Consider the following 20,655-nt stretch of genomic DNA (forward strand, 5'->3'; position numbering starts at 1 on the left):
ATGTATTCAAATCTTAAGTGGTGTCACTGTTATGGGTTTTATATATTATCCATTTTTCTTATTTCACTTCAATGCCGGCCAGTTGGATTCTCAGTATATGAGTGAGTCTTTCCATATCAGATCATTCTTCAATTGTGTCCAAACAGTTCTTTAAGGTCGAGAACAATTTCCTAGTGATAGCCTTCTGGCCGCCATCAATATTTTTAGATGTCAGTTTACATAGGTATATGATTTCACGTCTTTGGTATTTCATACCCTGATATTGTTCATAAGCTCTTTTTAAAGGACGCTCCATGTGCAGGGTGGTAGCTGATGGAGGGAGGAGACTGAGGCTGAGAGAACAGCCCATTGTGGTGTGAGGTAAGAGAAGTTCATAAAAAAAACATCCCTATGTTTACACTTGCCCACACACTGATGAATTCTCGTGGTATCAACACCACCACCACACAAAAGTGATGTGATGGAGGACGGAGAACAATAAAGAAGCAGGGGTTTCTGGTCCGGCATCACTGTACTTGTTTCTTTGAAGAGTGCTGAGGTAGAACCCTCACCCCTCACCCCTCACCTGGACTTTGTTTAAACTTGGCTTCTCATAGGGAAACTCAGAAGTCTGACTTTTTTTTAAAAAAAACGTGTCATCCTCTGGCTACCAGCGACCATGTACAGCAGCGGCTACTCGCATGTGTCCAAATACAGTCCTGCTTCGCAGAAGAGAAAGCAGTTTCACTCAAAAAAGGGCAAAAGCTGCGGTTACTACATGCGAATCGTCTTCTTCTTCTCCTCACTTATTCAGTCTCTCATCATCGTCAGCCTCGTGCTCTTTCTCGTCTACGGTAAGACGCAGGACTCGGCTTCTACAACACGCATTCAGGACCTGGAGGAAAGTTTCAGCCGCCTGTCCATAGAGAACGTGGCCCTGAGACAACAGAGGAAGAACCTGACCAACTTACTGAACTCCACTCTGACCCAGAAGGCTCGGAATGACTGGGACCTGGAAAAATTACGCTACTACTCCAACATCTCTGCTAACATCATCCGGGACTATGACAGGAAACTGGTAAGGACTGAGTTATACAATTTTTTAAATTTAAAACTCAAATAATTGAATACATACCTAATCTAGTAGTAATTCATACTTTAATTTTTTTTAAATAATTCTTAGATAATTCTAAGTGTATTTGCCTATTCTCAGATTATGAAACACATTAACTGTGTTTAAAATGACCAATTTTGTTTATATATATATATTATATATACATTATTTCGATTTCAATCTCCATCCGTTTCAATTTTTTAATTCCCAAAAACGAATTGTCAGATTGATTTTAGATTACAACAATTTCTGTGAGAGTTAAAACACATAACTAACGCCACCTTTTCTTGAATGTGAACAGCAACAGTGTACTTCCAACCTCTACGTGTGTAATGCCTCCGCCCGTTTACACTGCAACTTACCGTCACCACAGAGATGTAAGTCTGACCGTTTTCTTCCACCACATTACCGCATGTAAATTTGTAGCATGTCTTTGGACGGAGATGATCTGAGCATGCAGTTGTTGGACAGCGTTGTGCTGTAATGCTGAAAGTGCATGTACGTTGTCTTAAGTTTCTGCAGGTAACTGTGACTGTGGGGCGTTTGCGGGCCAACTGAAAGCCCACCTCCAGCTGGTACAGTCCAACTTCACCCAAACCGTGCAAAAGCTGAATATGGAAATGGATCAAACTGCTAAAGAGAGAGACTACATCAACCTGGAGGCCATCCTTCTGAGGCGAGAGAAAAGCACCAAAGAAAAGGAGCTGTTGTACCAGAAAGAAAAATGTAAAAGCGACTTTGCCCAGTCCCTGAGTATCGTCACCAACGTCTCCAGGGCTCTCCTGCACAAGATCGACTCCCTCTTCCCGACTCACCTCCCCTTTCAGCTTACCTGCGAAAGACAGAGGAAACACCTGGAGCAGATCCAAACTAACTGCACCAATCTGTCCAGGGACGTGGAAAACACGCTCCAGCGTTACCTGAACAGCGTGGGAGAACAGGTTTCAGACATCCAATCAGAGAACAGCCGGCTGAAGGCAGAGAACGAGCGAGTGTCCGACGATTACCGCTTCTGCAACCAGAACCGGACAGGTCTGATCCGGTGGCACAAACTGGAACTCGACAAGCATCAGCAGAAACACGATCAGGAGAAGGAGAGACTCCTAATGGAGAAGATGAAGCTAACTGGAGAGAAGGAAGTTCTGGAGAACAGCGTCAGATACAGAGTTAAGGAAGTGGAACATCTCACTTTGCAAATCAATCAACTCAACATGTCCTGCATGCATAAGGTAAGAAAACAACAAGGATATCGGAATAAATAAATATAAATCCATAAATAAAATAGCCAAATTTGAATCCATTAGCATAAATTTAAGCACATACTTATTCATTAGTCAAGAAACTGTAGCAGAAATATCTGTAATTTCACTAGAGTTTCTCTGTTAAATTTTATAAGTGGCCCCAAAAATAGCATCAGGCCAAGCAAAGCGACCATGTATTTACGTGACGTGCTGAACACAATTCAGTATGTCTCCATTCAGAAGAGTAAAACTGAATCATATATATTTTACTTTACTATTATTTCAGACACCATTTGCTGTTCCTAACTCACGGACAAGCACATCAAGTCAGCAGGGGTGGGGCTTCTTTGGTGGTGGATCCAGCTCCTCTCCATCTTCTGGTAATAGTCAGCTGAGTAGGTCAGGATCAGGTGGGCTGAGTTCAAGCCTGGGCTCCTCAGCATCCTCATTAAATAAAGTGGGCTCACCCTCCACTGGATCAGGTTCAAGCCTGGGATCCAGTGGGTCAGGCTTGAATAGGTATGGATCAGGTTCTTCAAGTTCATCTTCCTCATCTGTGTCAGGGTTGAATAGGCTTGGTTCAGGCAGTTTAGGATCTTCAAGTTCGTCTTCCTCAACTGGGTCCACTTCAGGCCTGGGTTCTACTGGATCAGCTGTAAATAGGCTTGGATCAAATGGGTTGGGTTCAAGCTTAGGCTCTACCAGTTCAGGGTTGAATAAGTATGGATCCACTGGGCTAGGCTCGTCAAGCTCAACCTCAACTGCATCTGAATCAAGTTCAATCCTTGGTTCTAGGGGGTTAGGAGTGAATAAGCTTGGATCTGCTGCAGGAGGTTCATCAAGTGTTGGAACCACTAATGCAAAACCAGATGCCAGCTCAACTGGGTTGGGCTCAAGTAAACCAGCGTCGAACACCAGAAGCTCGTCCGGTTTGGGTTCATGGTTTGGGTTCAGTAGCTCAAGCCAGAGTAAGACTGCAGGAACAGGAACAGGAACAGGAACAGGAACAGGAACAGGAACTGCAACTGGAAGGGGAACATCCAGCAGCAGTGCTAGCACTGGGACCAGTTCATCGTTGAGCACAGGAAGGACAGCAGAATCTGGTGAGAATGAATACGACACAATTCATCTGCATTTTATTCTTTTTTTTAATTATTATATGAGGGATGTTACCATTGTGGCATTGGTCATGTGACAACAAACTGCTGTTTTTATTGGTCCAACAGTTAACGTGGCTCAACATCTCCGAGATTTGCATCGTCTCATCAACCCCTCTGCCCAAGAGTGAGTAGAATTTGTCCTTCTGTCTAGGTTTTATAATATAATTGTAAATTTTACGAGAGTTAGACTGTACCATTTGATAGTGAGACGTGGCGCAGTTATCAGAAAGAATTCTTGTGGAGTTAGTTAGAGGTTAAATAGGAGGTAGTGTCAGCAGAAAGGTTGCGTGACGGAAGCTACAAATTTGTTTCAAGGCAACTAGCTAATCATTGGTCAAAAACAATAAATATGTAATATATATAATATAATAATTACACAAATACACTAATACAATAAATTATTAATTACTATGTATTATTATTTATTTTCTCCCTCTCTTTCTCTCTCTCCTCCTCCAGAGAAAACGACGATCTCGCCAGGATGATCGGTTAGTCTTTCTTCTCACGATGACCCACTTTTTAAAAATGTGATCTGCTCCCCACGATGTAACTCTATAAAACACATGAATGTAAGTTTAGCCAATAATATGATATATTCCGTATCAGATCGACGTATGCACTTTTGTTGAATGAATGTAAAATGTGAAATATCAGTCAACAAGTTGTATCATTACTTCATGAAGCAGCAGCAGGAGCTGCAGTGGAGCTCTCACAGTCTAAATAAAACCAAAATAAAGTTGTGTATTAATGTAAGCACGTCCTCTGCGCCTGTCTCCTCTTTATAAATAAAGATATTAATCCTTCACAGAGGCGGAAAGAAGTGTTTGTCACTTCATGCGTCACCTATTGTGAGGCTAATTGTTCACTGGTGACTTTTACGACCCCTCCTGGTGGAATTTTACTGGACTTGATATGTTTATGTTTACCTGCCAATTGTATGAAACGCACTCGTATGAAATATAAGCAGCCGTTTCAAAACAATGGTTCGTCACTTGACTGTATCCATAACTCAAATGAAATCCAAACATATCTGTGTGAAGAATGAACACCCAGGGAGATGTGGCAAATGTGCTGCCGTCTCAGGATTGTTCTGACCTTTTCCTAGATGAGAAACTACATTCCACTTAAAATGTTTATCGGTTGCAAGTCTAATATTAAACAGAGCTACATGAGCTGCAAAAATGACTGGAAATAGCTTAAATACAGCGGAAACTAATCTTTTTCTTAAAAATTCGGCAAATGTTACCAGATTACACACGCACAAAGTGACATTTTATTTTCCTAAATCTTTTAATGAGCCTTAACTAATTCTCAACAAAAATTCTCAATTACTCGACATATAAGGGGACTCCGTCTGAATTCAAGGGGACCCGACGTGGGGTCGCAACCCAAAGGTTGAATGACACTTGTAAACCGTATTTGTTTGTCATCGTGTTATTGACTTACTGAATGTAATTAATTTCCAATCAGAACTAGAACTATTTGCTCTCACAATAGTGCAGAGAAACAATGAATCATAAGTGCTGACAAACATCCTGTTCACTGTGCAGTAAAATTATGGGAACAGTTAAATCCAGAACCAAGAGTGTTTTGTGTTGGTGCCAATTAATAAATACAACACTTAAGCTGAGGTACAGGGAGGGTTCTTTCCCGTCTGATGTCTGTTCTTTTGTTTAACATCAAATGTTTTTCCACATTTGGGATGTGCCCCATACAGCAGGGATATACACTGTAGTGTGTGAGTCAGGAAATCAAAGCTGAGATGTGTTTAAATAAGTGACTGATGAAGCTTTCTGTTTCCTTTTTACAGCTTTTTTTTTTCTTTCTGACATTTTCATGACATTTTGGCTGTGTTTTAAGTGGCCTAGAGTAAGAAGGCAAAGAGACCGGAGTTTCAACACACATGGAATAATCATTGTTGTTGTAAAATCCACCACCCAAGAATAACAATAACAAGAATTTCATGAGTGGCGTTTAATACCATTTACAGTTACCGTTACAGGCTGTCCTGGTACGTCCCTGTCCGCGCCCAAGTGCAGGAAGAGGCACTTAATGATTACGACGTCCTTCCTCACCTCCAATTGCAGGACTCTAAACTCTTTTGTCTGCTGCTCCTACAGTCGCCCTTTTTTTTTTTTTTTTACTCTGACTTCTAATTGCATTTCCTAACTGCCCCGTTTCCCCGACCCTGTCTTCTCTGTCTCATGACAGTCAAGGGCTGGTGAAGACATCTCGGGGGGGCCCACAGTAGGGGCCAAAGTAGGAGGAAAGGGTCTGGAAACAGCTGGAAGGCCAAACGCCCCCCATCAGCAGGGGACCTTTTGTGTTTTAATTCCTTCAGCTCGACGCAGACTTTTACCTTGACCTCTGTAAGTTATGTAAAAGTAAACACAAGGTCAGTATAATAGCCTAAAGAGGATGGGATTCACTACATAAACTTCAACAATACCCCAAACAGACGTAGTAAAACATTATTTTAGGAAAAATAGCGTGAGGTCTATCGATAATGTAAATGCCCAAGGCAACAAACCATGATTTACAACAATTTCTTAATCGCCCTACTGTAGGATGTCTTAAATTGTAGCTTTTCACACGTTGTGTTACAATCATTTATGTACGTTCACGCCCAGTAGCATTACATTGGGGAATTTACCAGCTGTTTAAGAGTCAGTTAATCTATATTATTGATCATCCATCAGACGCTGAGAACCCAACAGCTGCCTCGCCACAGACAAGTGTATTGACGGAGTTCCTGTTTATCTGTTTTTACAGTAGACGCAGGTACTAAAGCTGAAGCCTCTGCAGTTATTTAGATTTGATCCCTTAATCCCCCTGAGCTCCATCAGCCATGACAGCTTTGAGCGTCACCACGAGGTGAAGGGACACGGGTGACTCAGCAGCAGGATGTTCACTCTCTGGCCCCTGCCACATTATTAATAATGAAGAATAAAGATTAATAAATCATAAATTACAAAAATAGGTTATAAATCATCCTGAAGGTTATCAGTTGTCTTACTGGTCATGTTAGACTCCAGTGTTAACGGCAGCTTCTCTGCAGCTGTTAGTTGTGAGGTATAAATTTAGTAACTTCTAAGAACCTTTGAATTGATATAAAATACAACACACCATTATTACATTTTTACAGCAACCAACCACAAGAGGCAAACAGACCAATGTTCACAGCTTTAGGGGTTAAAACTCTACAACAGGGGGTGCTGCACCTGACACAGGTGAGCTTGATTTGAAAATAATTGTACATATACAGGGCACACTTCTCTATAAGCCGCAGGTGTCACTGTGTCATTTACACATATATTTTTTTTTTAGTTTTAATTAAATAAATGTTGTTGTTTTTTCCGAACAGTGACTGTAACACGGCTGGTTACATGTTAGCTCCTTCCTGCTTCGGCGCCCCGACCATAGTTGGAATGTACAGGGGAGACTTAATGATCTGCTCCAAGGGCGAAGCTAACATTAGCTGTGGGGCTAACTCCCTTCACTTTGTGCTTGTCCGCAGCACAGGTAAACAGAAACAGGGAAGTTTGGGTCTTTATTATCAGCCACACGGAGCAAAACAGTAAATAAACAGCGTTTTAACAACTCCTGTATAACCAACTCACACTTCAACATGACAGGGATCAAATTGCTATCAACTTCCGCTTCCGTTCTTGCGCTCACGCACTCCCCACGCACATACAGTATACGCACACAGCCATTCACAGACAGATACGCTACTAGTATAACACACAGTAGCCTACCAGAAACGTCATTGATCAGGAGCGGGATGAACTTCGTTAGCTCGTAGAAATCTATAAATTTACCGCATCATTGTTTAAGTCGCAGGGTTCAAAGCGTGTGAAAAAAGTAGCGAATTATAGTCCGGAAATTACGGTAATCACCAACATCATTTGTCAGACCTTATAGCCATTATGCTTCAAAGTTTAAATATATTTTCAAGCTAGCGTTAGCGTTAGCCTGCAAGAACAGTTGATTAAAACAATGACGATGATTTAACCATCAGGTTTTAAAGTTTAAACAGGTTTAACTATCTTTCTTGGGACCTCTGGTCTTGCCTTTACAGCAAGCTTCATTTGTTTAAACCCACGTTTCCTACAGTTGGTGTGGAATTACTACAGGTGCTCATGTTTATGGTTATGTTCATTGTCGAGGATTATGTAGGGTTGGGCCAATTGTTCACTGTAATTTGAATATAGGTATGACTGCAAATCGGTTTTTAGTCTTTCTGTGTCCCGGTAATGTACTGTCCACTGTCCAGACTGTGCCTCATCCTGCCAAGGTGACTGCTGGGAATGGCTCCACCTCCTCTGCTACCCGGAAAAAGGTTAAGTAGCAGGAGATAAAATCTACATTATTGTCTTCTGATAGTTTCTACCCTTTACCTGTCGTCTACCGCCATCTAGTGACCATAGCAGGAACTGTCATACTGAAATTAAAAACCAACGTTTCATTAACTATGAATTAAATTTCCTTTTAGATCCATTTCCTTCACAGGTCTGAAGGTTATAGTTACCCAGTCTGTAGATGTATGTGGGCCACACGTGTTTACTTCATCAGTTTTCAGTAAACAATGTCATTTTGTTTCTAATGTTGTTTTCTAATTTTGTTACACAGGACTGTAGGTAGATGAGCAATGTACAGGTGCCCCAGGAGGATGTGACGTATGTACATGCCACGAGCTTAGACTAAACCTGTTCGAAGCTCTAATAATAATAATTATTATTATCATTACTATTATTGTTGTTGTTGTTGTTAGCTATTTATATTCTCTGAGTTGTATGAGGACCATTTCTGCGTCTTACTTTTTTTTTATGGTGAGCCGTTTCACCTGAAATGTTTTTTAAGGGGGCTCCGTTTGATTGGTTCCATCGTATGTTTTAGGAAACTTACGTAACTCTAACTGACGTGGCGTGAACGTGCACCTGACCTGTACAGAAACCTGTGGGCGTTGAGTGTGCGGTGTTTCCCTCCACTCTGTCGTCATTGGCTAATCAGTCACGACTGGTCTTGTGTGTGTTAGCGTGAAGATGCCATGATCCTCCTCCACCTCCATCTGGTGCACCAGGGTTTTCCCTCCACATGCATTAACAGTCAAAAAGTGAACGCCTCCTTCTAGCGACTGGTTTCTGTTATTCTCCGCAGCAGCAGCAGCACAGCTCGCAGTGCTTGTGCAGCAGCATGCAGGTGGCAGTTGATGCCGACACTACTGTAAACAGTAGCAGCAGCAGCACAGACGTCGACGACAGGGACGGGGCAAAGGAGAGGATGGAGAGGACGGTGGCAAACGAACAGCAGCAGCAGCATCACCACAGGACCAACACCAACCAGCAGCAGCAGACGTCCTCCACAGTTCTCGGTGAGTGTCACAAAATAAGATGAATATACATGTATTCATTGTGTGTGTGTGTGTGTATGTGTACTGAATCCGTAGTGTTTGGGCATATTTAAATGTCCACGATAGGACGGTACATGCTCATAACGGTTCCTTTCCCATCGCGGTGCGCATTCCGATTCAGACAGGCCCGGAGAGAGTGATGCGTTCTGGTCCACAGGTGAATGCGGTTCATGTCCCAGCAGACAGAGTTATGACTCTGTGGAGAACAGAGACTGTGCTGCAGGCTCTGATGTCAACTCTGTTTTTCAGGTGTTTCAGGGTTTCACAGGCGAATGAAGTGAATGGTGAGTAAGCAGAATACTATTGTGTTGTGGTTATTTATAGAAAGAGTAGCGAGCAGCATTGTCCTTTCTTGCAGGGGTATTGAATTCATTTTCACAGAAGTACAGATTAAATATTTTATCCTTGGGCAAAGTATGGTACTGTCTAATTGGAGGTTTAGCATTTCATGATGAGATCACCACCCCAGATCTCTCCTTTTCCATAATTTAATTTGGGCTCAGTTCTGTGCCCCCTCTTACTGGGCCTGGGAGAGCAGACCAATTTGTCCCCCCCATCGGTGTCCCTACACACATTATATCATATTATCTTTTAATTGTTAGACTATAATAAGGCCGTAAACATGACATAGGTTACACAGGTGGAAATATATGGATTTTGGTACTGTCTAAGAAACTTGACATGTATATGAACAAAGAGACAGGACAGGTTCGATGCAATGATACAAGCAGAGAGGATGACACAGTTGTTCATAAGGATTGTTTACATCTGATAAGACAACACACTGCAAAGAAACCCAAAAACACAGATAACTTTTGCACTTCCTCCATTCTTAAGAACCTTCAGGGAACTACAGTGGACTTTGTCTTTCAGCCTGTTAGAAACACAGCAGAACAAAATGGTGGACTTGGACACTTATGCAAGTCTAATTCAAAGACTACACATACAAAATATTTTTTATTTTAATTGTATTATTATTCATTTACCTTTATATTTATACAATTGTGCAATTCTTCAGTGATCAAAATTCAATGCTGTCCCTTGTGCAAACACTCACATGATTTTAGTCACACCTGCTTCTACTGTTTTTAACAACACCACTGCTGAATGGATAGAAAAATGTATGTTCTACATCTACATACATACTAAGGTCTACCAAAATTGTCTCTTGATCCTGAGGCATCTGGAACATCTGCCAGACAAAAGGAAAAGCTACATGACGACTCTAAAGATGTGCATAAAGGTCGGCCCGTTTGCTGTAGATCTTGGCATATAAGCGGGTCATGGGAATGGCAGCAGAGTAAACTGCATTAAAATGCTTTTATTAAATCCACTAAAACATTCTTATCCCACTTAGTTTTTCACTCAGATCCAGAGACTCCACTTTCTGACAGATGGCTTTTAGGGATGAAAAAAGGGCACAGACATTTTCTAGTTAACAGTTTAAAAAGTCTGTCAGTCAAACTATGTTTTTCATGATTTACACTGAAGTTACTGTTGTATAAATTTATGTGTGTGAGATAGCTATTCTTAAAAAAAACAAAACATTTTATCACCACATCTCACTAAGGTGGTGGTTCTTAAATTTAGATTAAAGGTCAGTGACTGTGGCAACAAACTGACCTTTGACATCGACTGGTCAATTTCTTTGTCACGTCTATAAGTTTCTTCTCGCATAACTAATGATAGAAGAAAAATATTCCATGGTGGGTGACACCGTGCTGCTGCTGATCCACCTGTCCTCTGTTTCTTTATTCATTATTCTGAGAACTTTCACCCTCTGTGGTTGTCATTAATCCTCTTTAAAGGCTTCAAACCCAACCTCACCTTCCAACCATTTTGACCTTTTTTTTCTCTTTTTTCAGATAAATTATTCGGCAAGCGCCTGCTCCAGGCCAGACACTACATTATGTCTCGAAAGTCCTGGTTGAAGATGATGCCAACCGAAAACTGTGACATCATGATGACATTTCCAGGTATGGAAGAGTCAGCCCTGTCCTGCCTTTTGAGAGGAGTGTGCCCTCATGTGAGGATGTCAGATCTCATACATTTGTGCTCTGAACTGATGCCACAACCCTTTGACAGGATTTGTCCACAGATCTCTTATTCTACTCCCTAATCCCATCTCATAATCCCACACATTAACATATAACAGCTCGGTCTGTTTTTGTAAAGTACACACCATTACCATTTATACAAGTGTTGTTGTTTCAGAATTTTTGTATTATGTGGAGCCACCTTATGAAGATGCAAACAACTGCGAATTAATCAACATCACGGTCGTGATCGCCATTATCATTTTCAACCTTTTTACATCTACCTGTTACTATTAATATTTAAATAGTGAAATAAAGAGATAAAATCAGGTGTTAGGTCGAGATCCAAGCAGATCAGTCCAGGCCTAGACCTAAGGCTTGGTTAAAGCCTGGCCGCTATAATTTAGTAATACAGATCCTTAAGATTAGTGTTAGTGGTGTACTTAATCTACAGTGCAGCATTTGGACTCTCAGTAATGAATTACAGAGTCAAATGTTGTCTGCCAACACCCAGAGAGTGCACTCAAGTTGATTAGCTGCACATTTCTAAACAGAAGTGGAAGTCAATCATTTCATTTCCTGCTGTCATGTCTCCAGCTCTTTTCTCTTTGATCGCTAAGGAAGTAGTCTCACTGTCTGCTAGATGTTTTTAATTCCCTTTAAGATTATTGTCAAAAGTCTAATATATGATATCATATCATATATATCATGTCTAGAAAAATGAATAAAGTGCTTTAATTGTTGTTTTTCCCAGATACCATTGACGACCACACGATGCTCTGGCTCCTGAATCAGATTCGAGTTGGAATCCCTCAAGTCTCTATTCAGATTCGGCAGCACAAACACACCCAGGCTCACGCCTTCTTCATCACCACCACTTTTGAGAAGTAAGAATCTGTAAACTTTGGTGGGAAAGAACTAAGCTGAGAGCACACATCAAGACAAACACAGACTCTCAGACACAATTACCCCACAGATAAGAACATGCAGGAGGTTTTTCCCACACTGACGCTGCACATAGTGGAATTATGAACTCTAACGTCTCTTATGTCCATGGAACTTTTGACCAACGACTCTCATAGCGTACACTCCTAGTGTGCAGGATAAACTCGCGTCACTCTGTAGCCGTACATTTGCAAAAGGCAACAAAAGTAGATGTAAGCAGCTAACAAAACCGTCTCATGTTAGGATCAGGGTGCAGGATGTCCTTAACAAAGTCAGTTGTGACTTTGTTGCTGTCAGTACACATAAAAGAATTTGCTCATTGAAGTTGATCTGAATTGATTTTACCCTTTACTACGATTATTTCCAGCTGGGAAAATGTATGGAATATTTTCAGCATGCTGCACAGCTTGGGGCTAAATAATAACACAACAATGTCAAAAGCTCTAATTTACTGTTATTAAATTAACTTTATGGAAACATAGGACTAACGAGACATAAAACAACTTTTACATGTATTGGGGATGATAGATAAAAAAAGCAATGATGGCTAAGACTAATGCACACCATCGTTTATGTACACTTCAGCTCCTTTCTCTGGTTTTAGAAACCACACTAAGGCAGATACATGACTCACAGCTGTGTGCTGTGCACAGTTTGTTTGCTTTATAAGCTTAAATGCATTTTATTTAAACTGACCTCTGCTTGGATTTGAGAAATAGCTCCATCTGTTGTCCATTTCCTCTGTCTTCACCCTCAGCTTACTGCGAGGAGCAGAGCAGATGGGCATGCACAAGGCCGTCAAGCCTCACTTTGGTGGAGGGATGCGACGCTTCTCCTGTGAGGAGGACAACATTTATGAGAACATCGAGAGTGAACTGTGCTTCTTCACGTCACAGGTTAGAGGTCAAGGGTATTTTATCTGAGCCTGTTTATCGTTCTTAATTATTATTATTATTATTATTGCATCATTTATTAGTATTTTTCTGTAACTGTCTTCAGGAGCGCCAGAGCATCATTAGGTATTGGCTGGACAATCTGCGGGCCAAGCAGGGAGAGGTGCTTCACAACATTCACTTCCTGGAAGGACAGCCAATCAGTACGTCTGTGTTAACTGACTGTTGTCACGTCATGTCATGTCTACCTGTAGACCCTGTAAAAGAGAATGACAACTTCTATGTCAATGATTTATCAGAATGAGCCAAAAATGCTTAATTGTAGTAAATAATATATTTATTGTAGTTATAAATCAAATGTGAGGTGGTGTACTATTAATGGTGTGCTATTTTTGGTCATTTCTAGTTCCAGAGCTTGTTGCACGGGGGGTGATCCACCAGTTGTTTCCTCTACATGAGCAGAGGATTCTCAACCAGCTGATGACATCCTGGGTCCAGGCCGTGTGTGAAAGTCAACCACTAGGTGGGAAGCGTCACATATGTGTTTTATATATAATCAGGTCTCTTTTAAATGATTATATAAAGGGATGTGGGGAGAAAAGGCCCCTGACTAAAGAATCCGTTTCAACCGTTTGATCTGTTTTTTAGATGATATCTGTGACTATTTTGGAGTTAAGATCAGCATGTACTTTGCCTGGCTGGGTTTCTACACCAACTCCATGCTTTATCCTGCTGTCATTGGCTTCCTGCTCTGGGTTCTTGCCGAAGCAGATCAGGTACCAATACTGTTTCTGGATTAGAGTTGTTTCTCTAACTGGCCTTACGTGTTACTGTGTGAGAAATGTTTTAATTCTAACTCTAACTGGCCTTACGTGTTACTGTGTAAGAAATGAAGAAATTCTAGTGCCTTTTTAAAATTTTATTTCACAAATTTGAAGAAAACTGAGATTTAATTATTTCCTTCTCTAATATTTACAAAACTCTTCTTCTCTTCTGTCATTCCTCAGACCAGTCAGGATATCTGCTGTGTGGTATTTGCTCTGTTCAACGTGGTGTGGGCTACGTTGTTTCTGGAGCGTTGGAAAAGGCGAGAGGCAGAGCTGGCCTATAGGTGGGGCACTTTAGACACTCCTGCTGAGTCCTTGGAGGAGCCCAGACCTCAGTTCAGGGTGAGAGGGTTGTTGCTTTAACCAGAACTGGCCCAGGTGACAGAGCTAGTTGCGTTAATGTGAGAAAACATTTCTCTCAGACCTTCATTTGGTTTTTGTCTGTGCTGCTGGTTAATGCTGTGAACTTAGCACGTGTGCAACTCTGTAGTTGTAGTTTGACAAAATGAGATATGAGGTAGCTGATAGCATGCCCGGCTAGCTCAGTCGGTAGAGCATGAGACTCTTAATCTCAGGGTCGTGGGTTCGAGCCCCACGTTGGGCGAGTGTCTTTTGTAGTATTATATTATTATAAAGCCTGGACTTGGGTTAAAAGAAACAAACACATTTAAAAAAGTTAGAATGTAGTGAAATACTTTATAAAATAGCCAAAGAAACGTGTTGCAGAAAAAAACAGACAAGGTGTAAAGACAAGCAACTATGTTTAAGTAGAAAAAATTACAAAAAGACATCAAGTGTGACGAAATAACAAGCAGACTCATAAATGGCTAAATTGCTGAAAATTCTGGCACACTTAATGCATTTGTCATTTTACAGCAAAAATTTCCAACAATATCTGGAAATTTAATAAAAATAAATAATGAGAAGAACTTCATAATAATTGAAGATTAGCTGCAAAACAAACACATGCTAAAATGACAAAATAATAACCTTATTAGAACCATTTATTAAAATTAATAAAACTAATAGCTAAGCTGCATAGAAGAAAAAAGGATCTAAAGTCCAGGACTAACTAGAAGTTTGTTATTAGAATATAATATGATGACAGTTCAGCACCTGTTGTGTTGTCTGTGCAGGGTGTCAAGCGTTTCAGTCCCATCACAGGCTGTGAGGAGTTCTACTATCCTCCGTGGAAGAGGGCCATGTTCAGATGGTTGGTCAGTCTGCCCATCTGCCTCCTCTGCCTGTGCTTTGTCTTCATCGCAATGCTTCTCTGCCTGGAACTGCAAGTATGAACAGAATGCACAACAAGAAGGTTTAGAAAATGTTCTGCAGTTGATTAACAAGGGCAACACTGGGGATTTCTATTTCCTGTTGTGCTGTTCGAAAAACAGTTCATTACATTTAAAACACAGATTGGGGTCGTGGGACATTCATTGTCGTGGTTCATAACACATATATGTCGTGATCTCGTAGGAAGTGGTGATGGAGATCCAGGAGCTGCCTGGTATCACACGTTTCATTCCCAAGATTCTCCTGGCCATCACTGTAACCGTTTGTGATGAAGTGTATAAGAAAATTGCCTACTGGCTCAATGACATGGGTGAGACTCATAACGCTGGTTTAGTCTTCCTCGGGCTAACAAACCAAGAACAAAGACAGTGAAAATGTATTTCTATGGTGGTTATCTAGTATGTTGACAGATCATTCTCTTATCCTTCATCCAGAGAACTACAGACTTCAGAGTGCATATGAGAATAACCTTATTATCAAAATGGTTTTTGTAAGTTCTTTTGTATTTTTCATTTTAAAATAACCATTTTCTTCCTCTACCAACTGAGCCAATGTTTGGTGATTCTATTGTTGTTATGCAGTTTGAATTCATCAATTCATACCTGAGCCTTTTCTACATTGGATTCTACCTCAAGGATATGGAGCGACTGAAGGAGGTAACCTCTTTTATTTCTTTTAATTTCTATTTGCCCTCATGTTTTTAGAAATGTATTTAGTAAAAGTTACTACTAAAAGTTTAGTAATAGTACATTTAGTAAATGTATTACTTCGCATATCCACTGGAGGGCACCAAAGCCTCTAAAACCACCAAAGCTGGCAATAGGCGATGGTGGAGTACACACCGAACCATTCGCTGTTCCATCGCAAAGCCACATAAAAAATGCGTTCATATTCACACCTAATGTCAGTTATAGTGTCCATTTAATGTGTTTTTGGTCCGTGGGAGGAAACGGGGGAAAATAAAAACCCACGCACATTGGAAAAACCTGCAAACCGATACAGAGACATGCTCGAACGGCGATCGAACCAGTTGTTGTAAAGAATTATATAATATTTGCCATATTTGCTAATGCACCTAATCAGAATAGAAATGTACATAAAAACGGCATTATTGTGACCCTTATAAAGTGAAGTTCGGGTTGGAGTTTCCGCGCCCGGCTAGCTCAGTCGGTAGAGCATGAGACTCTTAATCTCAGGGTCGTGGGTTCGAGCCCCACGTTGGGCGGTAAGCTTTTTGTGTAATAATACTTTATAATAAAATGTGAACAAATACTAGAGCTTTATAGCCCAAAGTCTTTAGGGCATGCTATTTCTAATGTTTATGTTGTTGGTTCTTCTGTGTACCAGACAGGGTTATACATTTAGAGGTAGCCAAAAAAAAAAAATTAAGAGAAATTAAAATATTACTTAGCTTTAATGTGCTCAATTTGATTTCAAAGTAAGGTAAAAATGTTAGAACCTTAATTGATCTCAAATAGTTTGCCCCAAAAACCTTTTAAATTAACCAATACATGTAAAAAGAAAAACAACAGAAACGCTAAAACATTAGTTAAAAGATTGTTTTTAACAGGAAGACGGTCATTGTTATCTTCCAGATGCTGGCTACTCTGCTGATCTTCCGCCAGTTCCTGCAGAACATCAAAGAGGTTCTTCAGCCTTATCTCTATGAACAGAACAAGCTGGGGGTCTTCACCCCGAAGGTTTTTTGGGAGCTGCTTCAGGCCATCATGCTCAAATATGGTCGTCTGGCTTTGGGAAAGGCCCAGGCCTCAATGACGGCCTACTCCTTCCTGTGTCCCAGAGGGATCCCCGTCAGTGCTAACAGTAACCCAGAGCCAAAGAGAAGAGGGGATCTGAAGGCTGGATTCAGATTCACAGAAGAAGAGTGGGACCTGAGCGACAGCGCTCTAAAACATCGAAAAGTCAGTTTTACAGAGAAGGTGGACTACCAGGACGTCACAACAGAAGTACAGGCAGGAGAAGACAGCAGCCGGGAGGACAGTCCTACACTGGTTGAAGATGGGATGGATCCGTCCAGTATTTTTGACAGTTGTGACGAAGACAGCGATTGCGAACTACTGTCTCAGGTATGTGATTTACAGTATGTCACCTCAGACTCAGATGGTCTGAAAGTATATTTTTTTAATGGTACAGTATTAAAGTAAAACACTGTGTATCTGTATGTAATCATGGAACCACATTTAGTTTTTAGTTAGTTTTTTTAAACATTATGTGAATTATGTGTATAATCAGAACATAATGGATTAGAGGCAGCATTGACTTCTACCTAAAGTTGTGCACTAGTTTACTTTACAGATTAATGCTCTATTCTAATTACTCCGATGACATTATGGAGAAAGCACATTCTGTTTAATGTCACTTTGAAAGATCATCACTGAAGAAGGTGTGTTTCTTTTTTATCCACAGGAGACAAAGCAGAACACAACAGTATTGTCCGTGAAAGAGCCCGACTCCGTATGTCAAAAAAGAAAGAACATATGTGAGGGCAAAGAGGACAAGAAGTCCTGGATTGATCCACCAGAGGAACCGAAAACTGTGACGCTGACCCAGGCTGAGATTGAAAGCTGTATGCAGACGTATGAGGTGGAACTCCACAAGCCTCGTGTGGAATATATTCTCACACAAACTCACCGAAAATTTGGAAATAATCAACAATTGCTTCCGTTTGACAGGACACGCTTCAGGACTATCAGGAGATGTTCATCCAGTTTGGCTACGTGGTGCTCTTCTCCTCTGCGTTTCCTCTGGCGGCCATGTGTGCCCTTATCAACAACATCATCGAGATTCGCAGTGATGCCCTGAAGCTCTGTACCAGCCTTCAGAGACCCTTCGGGCAGAGGGTCGAGAACATCGGACAGTGGCAGGTGAGTGAAGAACCGTCTGGTCCGACTATGCTGAACTGAAGGTACGCCATATACAGTAGCTGCCTGTGAATATCTGTTGTTCTCTCACCTTGAACTACAGACAGCCATGGAGGCCATGGGTTTGATAGCCATCATAGTAAACTGTTACCTGATTGGTCAGTGTGGACAGCTCCAGCGTCTGTTTCCCTGGTTGAGTCCTGAGATGACCATCGTCTCCATTGTCCTGTTGGAGGTATGTGTTGGAAGTGTGTGTTGCTTTTGTGTGTGGACTTGATGTGTTTGTGAGTTAAATCATCCTTGAGAAGTTCAAACATACATAGGCGGACAAAAAAATGACAACAAACCATGTGGTTTCCATTGTTTTTTGGCCGTAGAAAAATAACATATTATTGATTGTGATTGTTCTGTTGTGATAAACCTCCCTTGAGCTTGTTATCCCTTTGTGTTGTTGGTGGTCCACAGCACTTTGCGATCCTTCTAAAGTACGTCATCCATGTTGCCATCCCTGATATCCCAGGATGGGTAGCAGAAGAGATGGCCAAGCTAGAGTATCGGCGAAGGGAAGCTTTCAAGGTATAGTTATGGCCTAGCTTGAAAGACCTTCGACTAATGCTGCTGCTGCTGCACACGGTGCTGTTTATGTCACGGCTGCATAAAAGCACTTGACAACTATATCCTTGATCTGTTCATGTATTTCATCCAACCTCATTTTGTCTATCGATACAAAAGGTTTTTCTCTGTATCAGTGTATGTGTGATTTTATATATTGTATATATATATATATACATATATATATATGAAAAGAGATATAATGTTGGACCAACGTCATCCAATGTACAAATCTCTAGCTTAGTAGCTAAATGTTTGCCAAAGCGTTAAGCTTCTATGTTAGCCAAAAGAATCATGCATTCGTTCATTATCATTATCGTTCATATCTTCTACCATCTAATACTTTTTAGGGTCACAGGGAGGCGCTAGAGCCAAATCCAGGAGTCAACAGAAGGATAGTCTTATCACAGGGCCATTCACACTCACATTCATGTTCATTTCAGGGTGTCCATCAAACCCCAAAATAATTAGTTAAATGCGTGAAGCTCTTCATTTCTGTTCTACCTGCCTCTCAATCTAGAAGCACGAGCAGCAGGCCCAGCAACACTTCCAGCAGCAGCTTCGACGTCGCCGCGAAGAAGAGGAGCTTCAACGCCACGCGCAACTGCAGGCTGAGGCTCGCCAGGAGAGTGAATATCACAAGGCAGACACACAGCACCAGCATCACCATGACAAAACAACGGCGGGCAAATCAGGAGACAAGCCCAAGAGACCCAGCTCTCTCCTGGGAAATAACAATGTAATGAAGCTGAAGCAGATTATCCCTCTCCAGGGGAAGTTCTCCTCCGGCACCTCACGCTCTCCAGCCCAGTCCCCTACAGGAGGGGAGGCCAAGCTCCCAGGATTCCTGAAGTTTTTAAAGTCACCCGAGGTTAAAAAAGAACCAGCAGTCGCTCCAGGCGCAGCTCCGGGATTAATAGTGACCTCAGCTCCACCTGGTGGACAGGAGAGGTCACAGTCTCCAAACAGAACATTCAGTCCGGGGAAACTGTTCAGTTTCAGCAAGTCAGAAGGTACTGTTGTTTGTGCCAATGGCACGCAGCCAGCAACGCAGGCTGCAGCCACTCAGCCCAACAGGTATGACTTGAACACAACTCCGGATGAATTCTCTTCATCCAACGATTCCGACAGAGGAGACTCCAGACAGTTGACCGAGTCAGAAAACTCCGGCTCCAAAAGTTAGTAAACAATCTTCCATGACACATGACACAGAATAATTATGGGGAGCACTGTAACCATGGTGAAACATCAGCATAGACTGTATATAAAAATGGACTGAGCCATCTCCAGCATTCACTGAGGTTTTTTTAGCCTGTGGTCTGGAGGCATAGAGTCATGGCAGTAAAGGGAAGAGTTAGTGAAAACTGCTAAAAGGTCGTATACAAATTAGAATAACAGTACTTAATTAGCTGTTTGTACAAATGTTTATTTGAAAGAAAAAATGGTCCCTCGTTTATCCCATTTACCTTTTGTATTTATTGTAAGTCTTGGTGAAATCTAAATCAAACGTATCTTAGTCTTATCAAAAGACTTTCAATTCTAATTGGTCAAATAAGAGTACATGGTAAAGGAGAGCAAACATTACATTGTTTAACGGATGTCTTATACACCTTTATTGCCCTTTTTTCATCATAGAATTTAGTCAAAAAGACATCTTTTGATGAAAACCTCTGTTGTCTTTCTTTCCCCTTATATTTTTGGGAGGGTTTCTGTGGGTCATGCTCTGGAGTATGGCAACTCTGTCCATTTTTTTATATCCTCTCAATAGACAGCTTTGGAAGACAAACTCACAGGTACTGTTAGCCACAAGGACCACGTCTAAAACCAGTGATCTTTGTATTTCACTCGATGCAATTTACTTTCCACACAAAGTATTACACCGTATCTACCACACGATAATCTAGCTTCCAGGTAACGTGTGTACAGTCAGTGTTTGAACGGATCTGAGGAAATGTTTAGTTAGGTTTCAAATACAGCACGACTCTCTGTTTACAGAGCAGCTCATGTTTGTTTGAAGCAACATTTAAAAAAAAAAAATTTAAACAGAGAACGGAAACCGTACTTGTCGTACTAAAAAAATAGTAAAAAAAAAAAGAACAGAGAACGGAAACCGTACTTGTCGTCATACTAAAAAAAAAAAGCAAATTTGACAAGATGGAAATGAACGGACACTGCTGTAGGTCTGTGTCTCCTGTAATTAATGCATGCTGCATTATGTGCATGCATTATGTGTGTGTGCACCATGTAGTTTTCTGTTAAG

At 41.2% G+C, this 20,655-nt stretch overlaps 2 protein-coding genes and 2 non-coding genes across 9 annotated transcripts; all 4 read left to right on the plus strand.

Moving 5' to 3' along the window:
• Positions 1-397: 397 nt before the first annotated feature.
• plvapa (plasmalemma vesicle associated protein a) lies at positions 398-4,247 on the plus strand. The gene is made up of 6 exons (XM_008333687.3): positions 398-1,057; positions 1,395-1,470; positions 1,607-2,322; positions 2,621-3,437; positions 3,561-3,618; positions 3,954-4,247. The coding sequence occupies exons 1-6, from the start codon at positions 659-661 to the stop codon at positions 3,985-3,987; spliced, it is 2,100 nt and encodes a 699-aa protein (XP_008331909.1). The 5' UTR covers positions 398-658; the 3' UTR covers positions 3,988-4,247.
• A 155-nt stretch (positions 4,248-4,402) lies between these two features.
• On the plus strand, positions 4,403-20,432 carry ano8a (anoctamin 8a). 6 transcript variants are annotated; one of them, XM_025066216.1, is made up of 21 exons: positions 4,403-7,836; positions 8,127-8,173; positions 8,394-8,568; positions 8,655-8,868; positions 10,773-10,883; positions 11,698-11,830; positions 12,646-12,784; positions 12,888-12,984; positions 13,188-13,304; positions 13,430-13,557; positions 13,789-13,950; positions 14,745-14,897; positions 15,085-15,211; positions 15,336-15,391; positions 15,483-15,557; positions 16,497-16,988; positions 17,329-17,505; positions 17,595-17,786; positions 17,887-18,018; positions 18,249-18,359; positions 18,916-20,432. In XM_025066216.1, exons 3-21 carry the CDS (start codon positions 8,545-8,547, stop codon positions 19,576-19,578), a joined length of 3,303 nt encoding a protein of 1,100 aa, XP_024921984.1. In that variant the 5' UTR covers positions 4,403-7,836; positions 8,127-8,173; positions 8,394-8,544; the 3' UTR covers positions 19,579-20,432. The 6 variants fall into 6 exon arrangements, with proteins under 6 accessions (XP_024921984.1, XP_024921983.1, XP_024921987.1 ...); XM_025066215.1 differs by having other exon boundaries at positions 4,403-7,385; positions 7,771-7,836; positions 8,127-8,568; XM_025066219.1 differs by adding an exon at positions 9,157-9,191 and having other exon boundaries at positions 4,403-8,568; positions 8,661-8,868.
• Positions 14,140-14,212, plus strand: trnak-cuu (transfer RNA lysine (anticodon CUU)). Its single transcript has one exon. It is a non-coding gene; the product is annotated as a tRNA-Lys (tRNA).
• trnak-cuu (transfer RNA lysine (anticodon CUU)) lies at positions 16,054-16,126 on the plus strand. The gene has a single exon. It is a non-coding gene; the product is annotated as a tRNA-Lys (tRNA).
• Positions 20,433-20,655: the final 223 nt, after the last annotated feature.

Source organism: Cynoglossus semilaevis, chromosome 20, assembly GCF_000523025.1.
Source record: "Cynoglossus semilaevis isolate Cse_v1.0 chromosome 20, Cse_v1.0, whole genome shotgun sequence".
NCBI lineage: Eukaryota > Metazoa > Chordata > Actinopteri > Pleuronectiformes > Cynoglossidae > Cynoglossus > Cynoglossus semilaevis.

Bases quoted from the DNA above. Each gene is read 5' to 3' on its own strand.
- plvapa (XM_008333687.3), top strand. From the start codon at position 659: ATGTACAGCAGCGGCTACTCGCATGTGTCCAAATACAGTCCTGCTTCG. The intron at 1,471-1,606 runs GTAAGTCTGACC...CGTTGTCTTAAG, and splicing joins CTTACCGTCACCACAGAGAT to TTTCTGCAGGTAACTGTGAC. The intron at 3,619-3,953 runs GTGAGTAGAATT...CTCCTCCTCCAG, and splicing joins ATCAACCCCTCTGCCCAAGA to AGAAAACGACGATCTCGCCA.
- ano8a (XM_025066216.1), top strand. From the start codon at position 8,545: ATGATCCTCCTCCACCTCCATCTG. The intron at 12,985-13,187 runs GTACGTCTGTGT...GGTCATTTCTAG, and splicing joins CCTGGAAGGACAGCCAATCA to TTCCAGAGCTTGTTGCACGG. The intron at 13,305-13,429 runs GTGGGAAGCGTC...TCTGTTTTTTAG, and splicing joins GTGTGAAAGTCAACCACTAG to ATGATATCTGTGACTATTTT.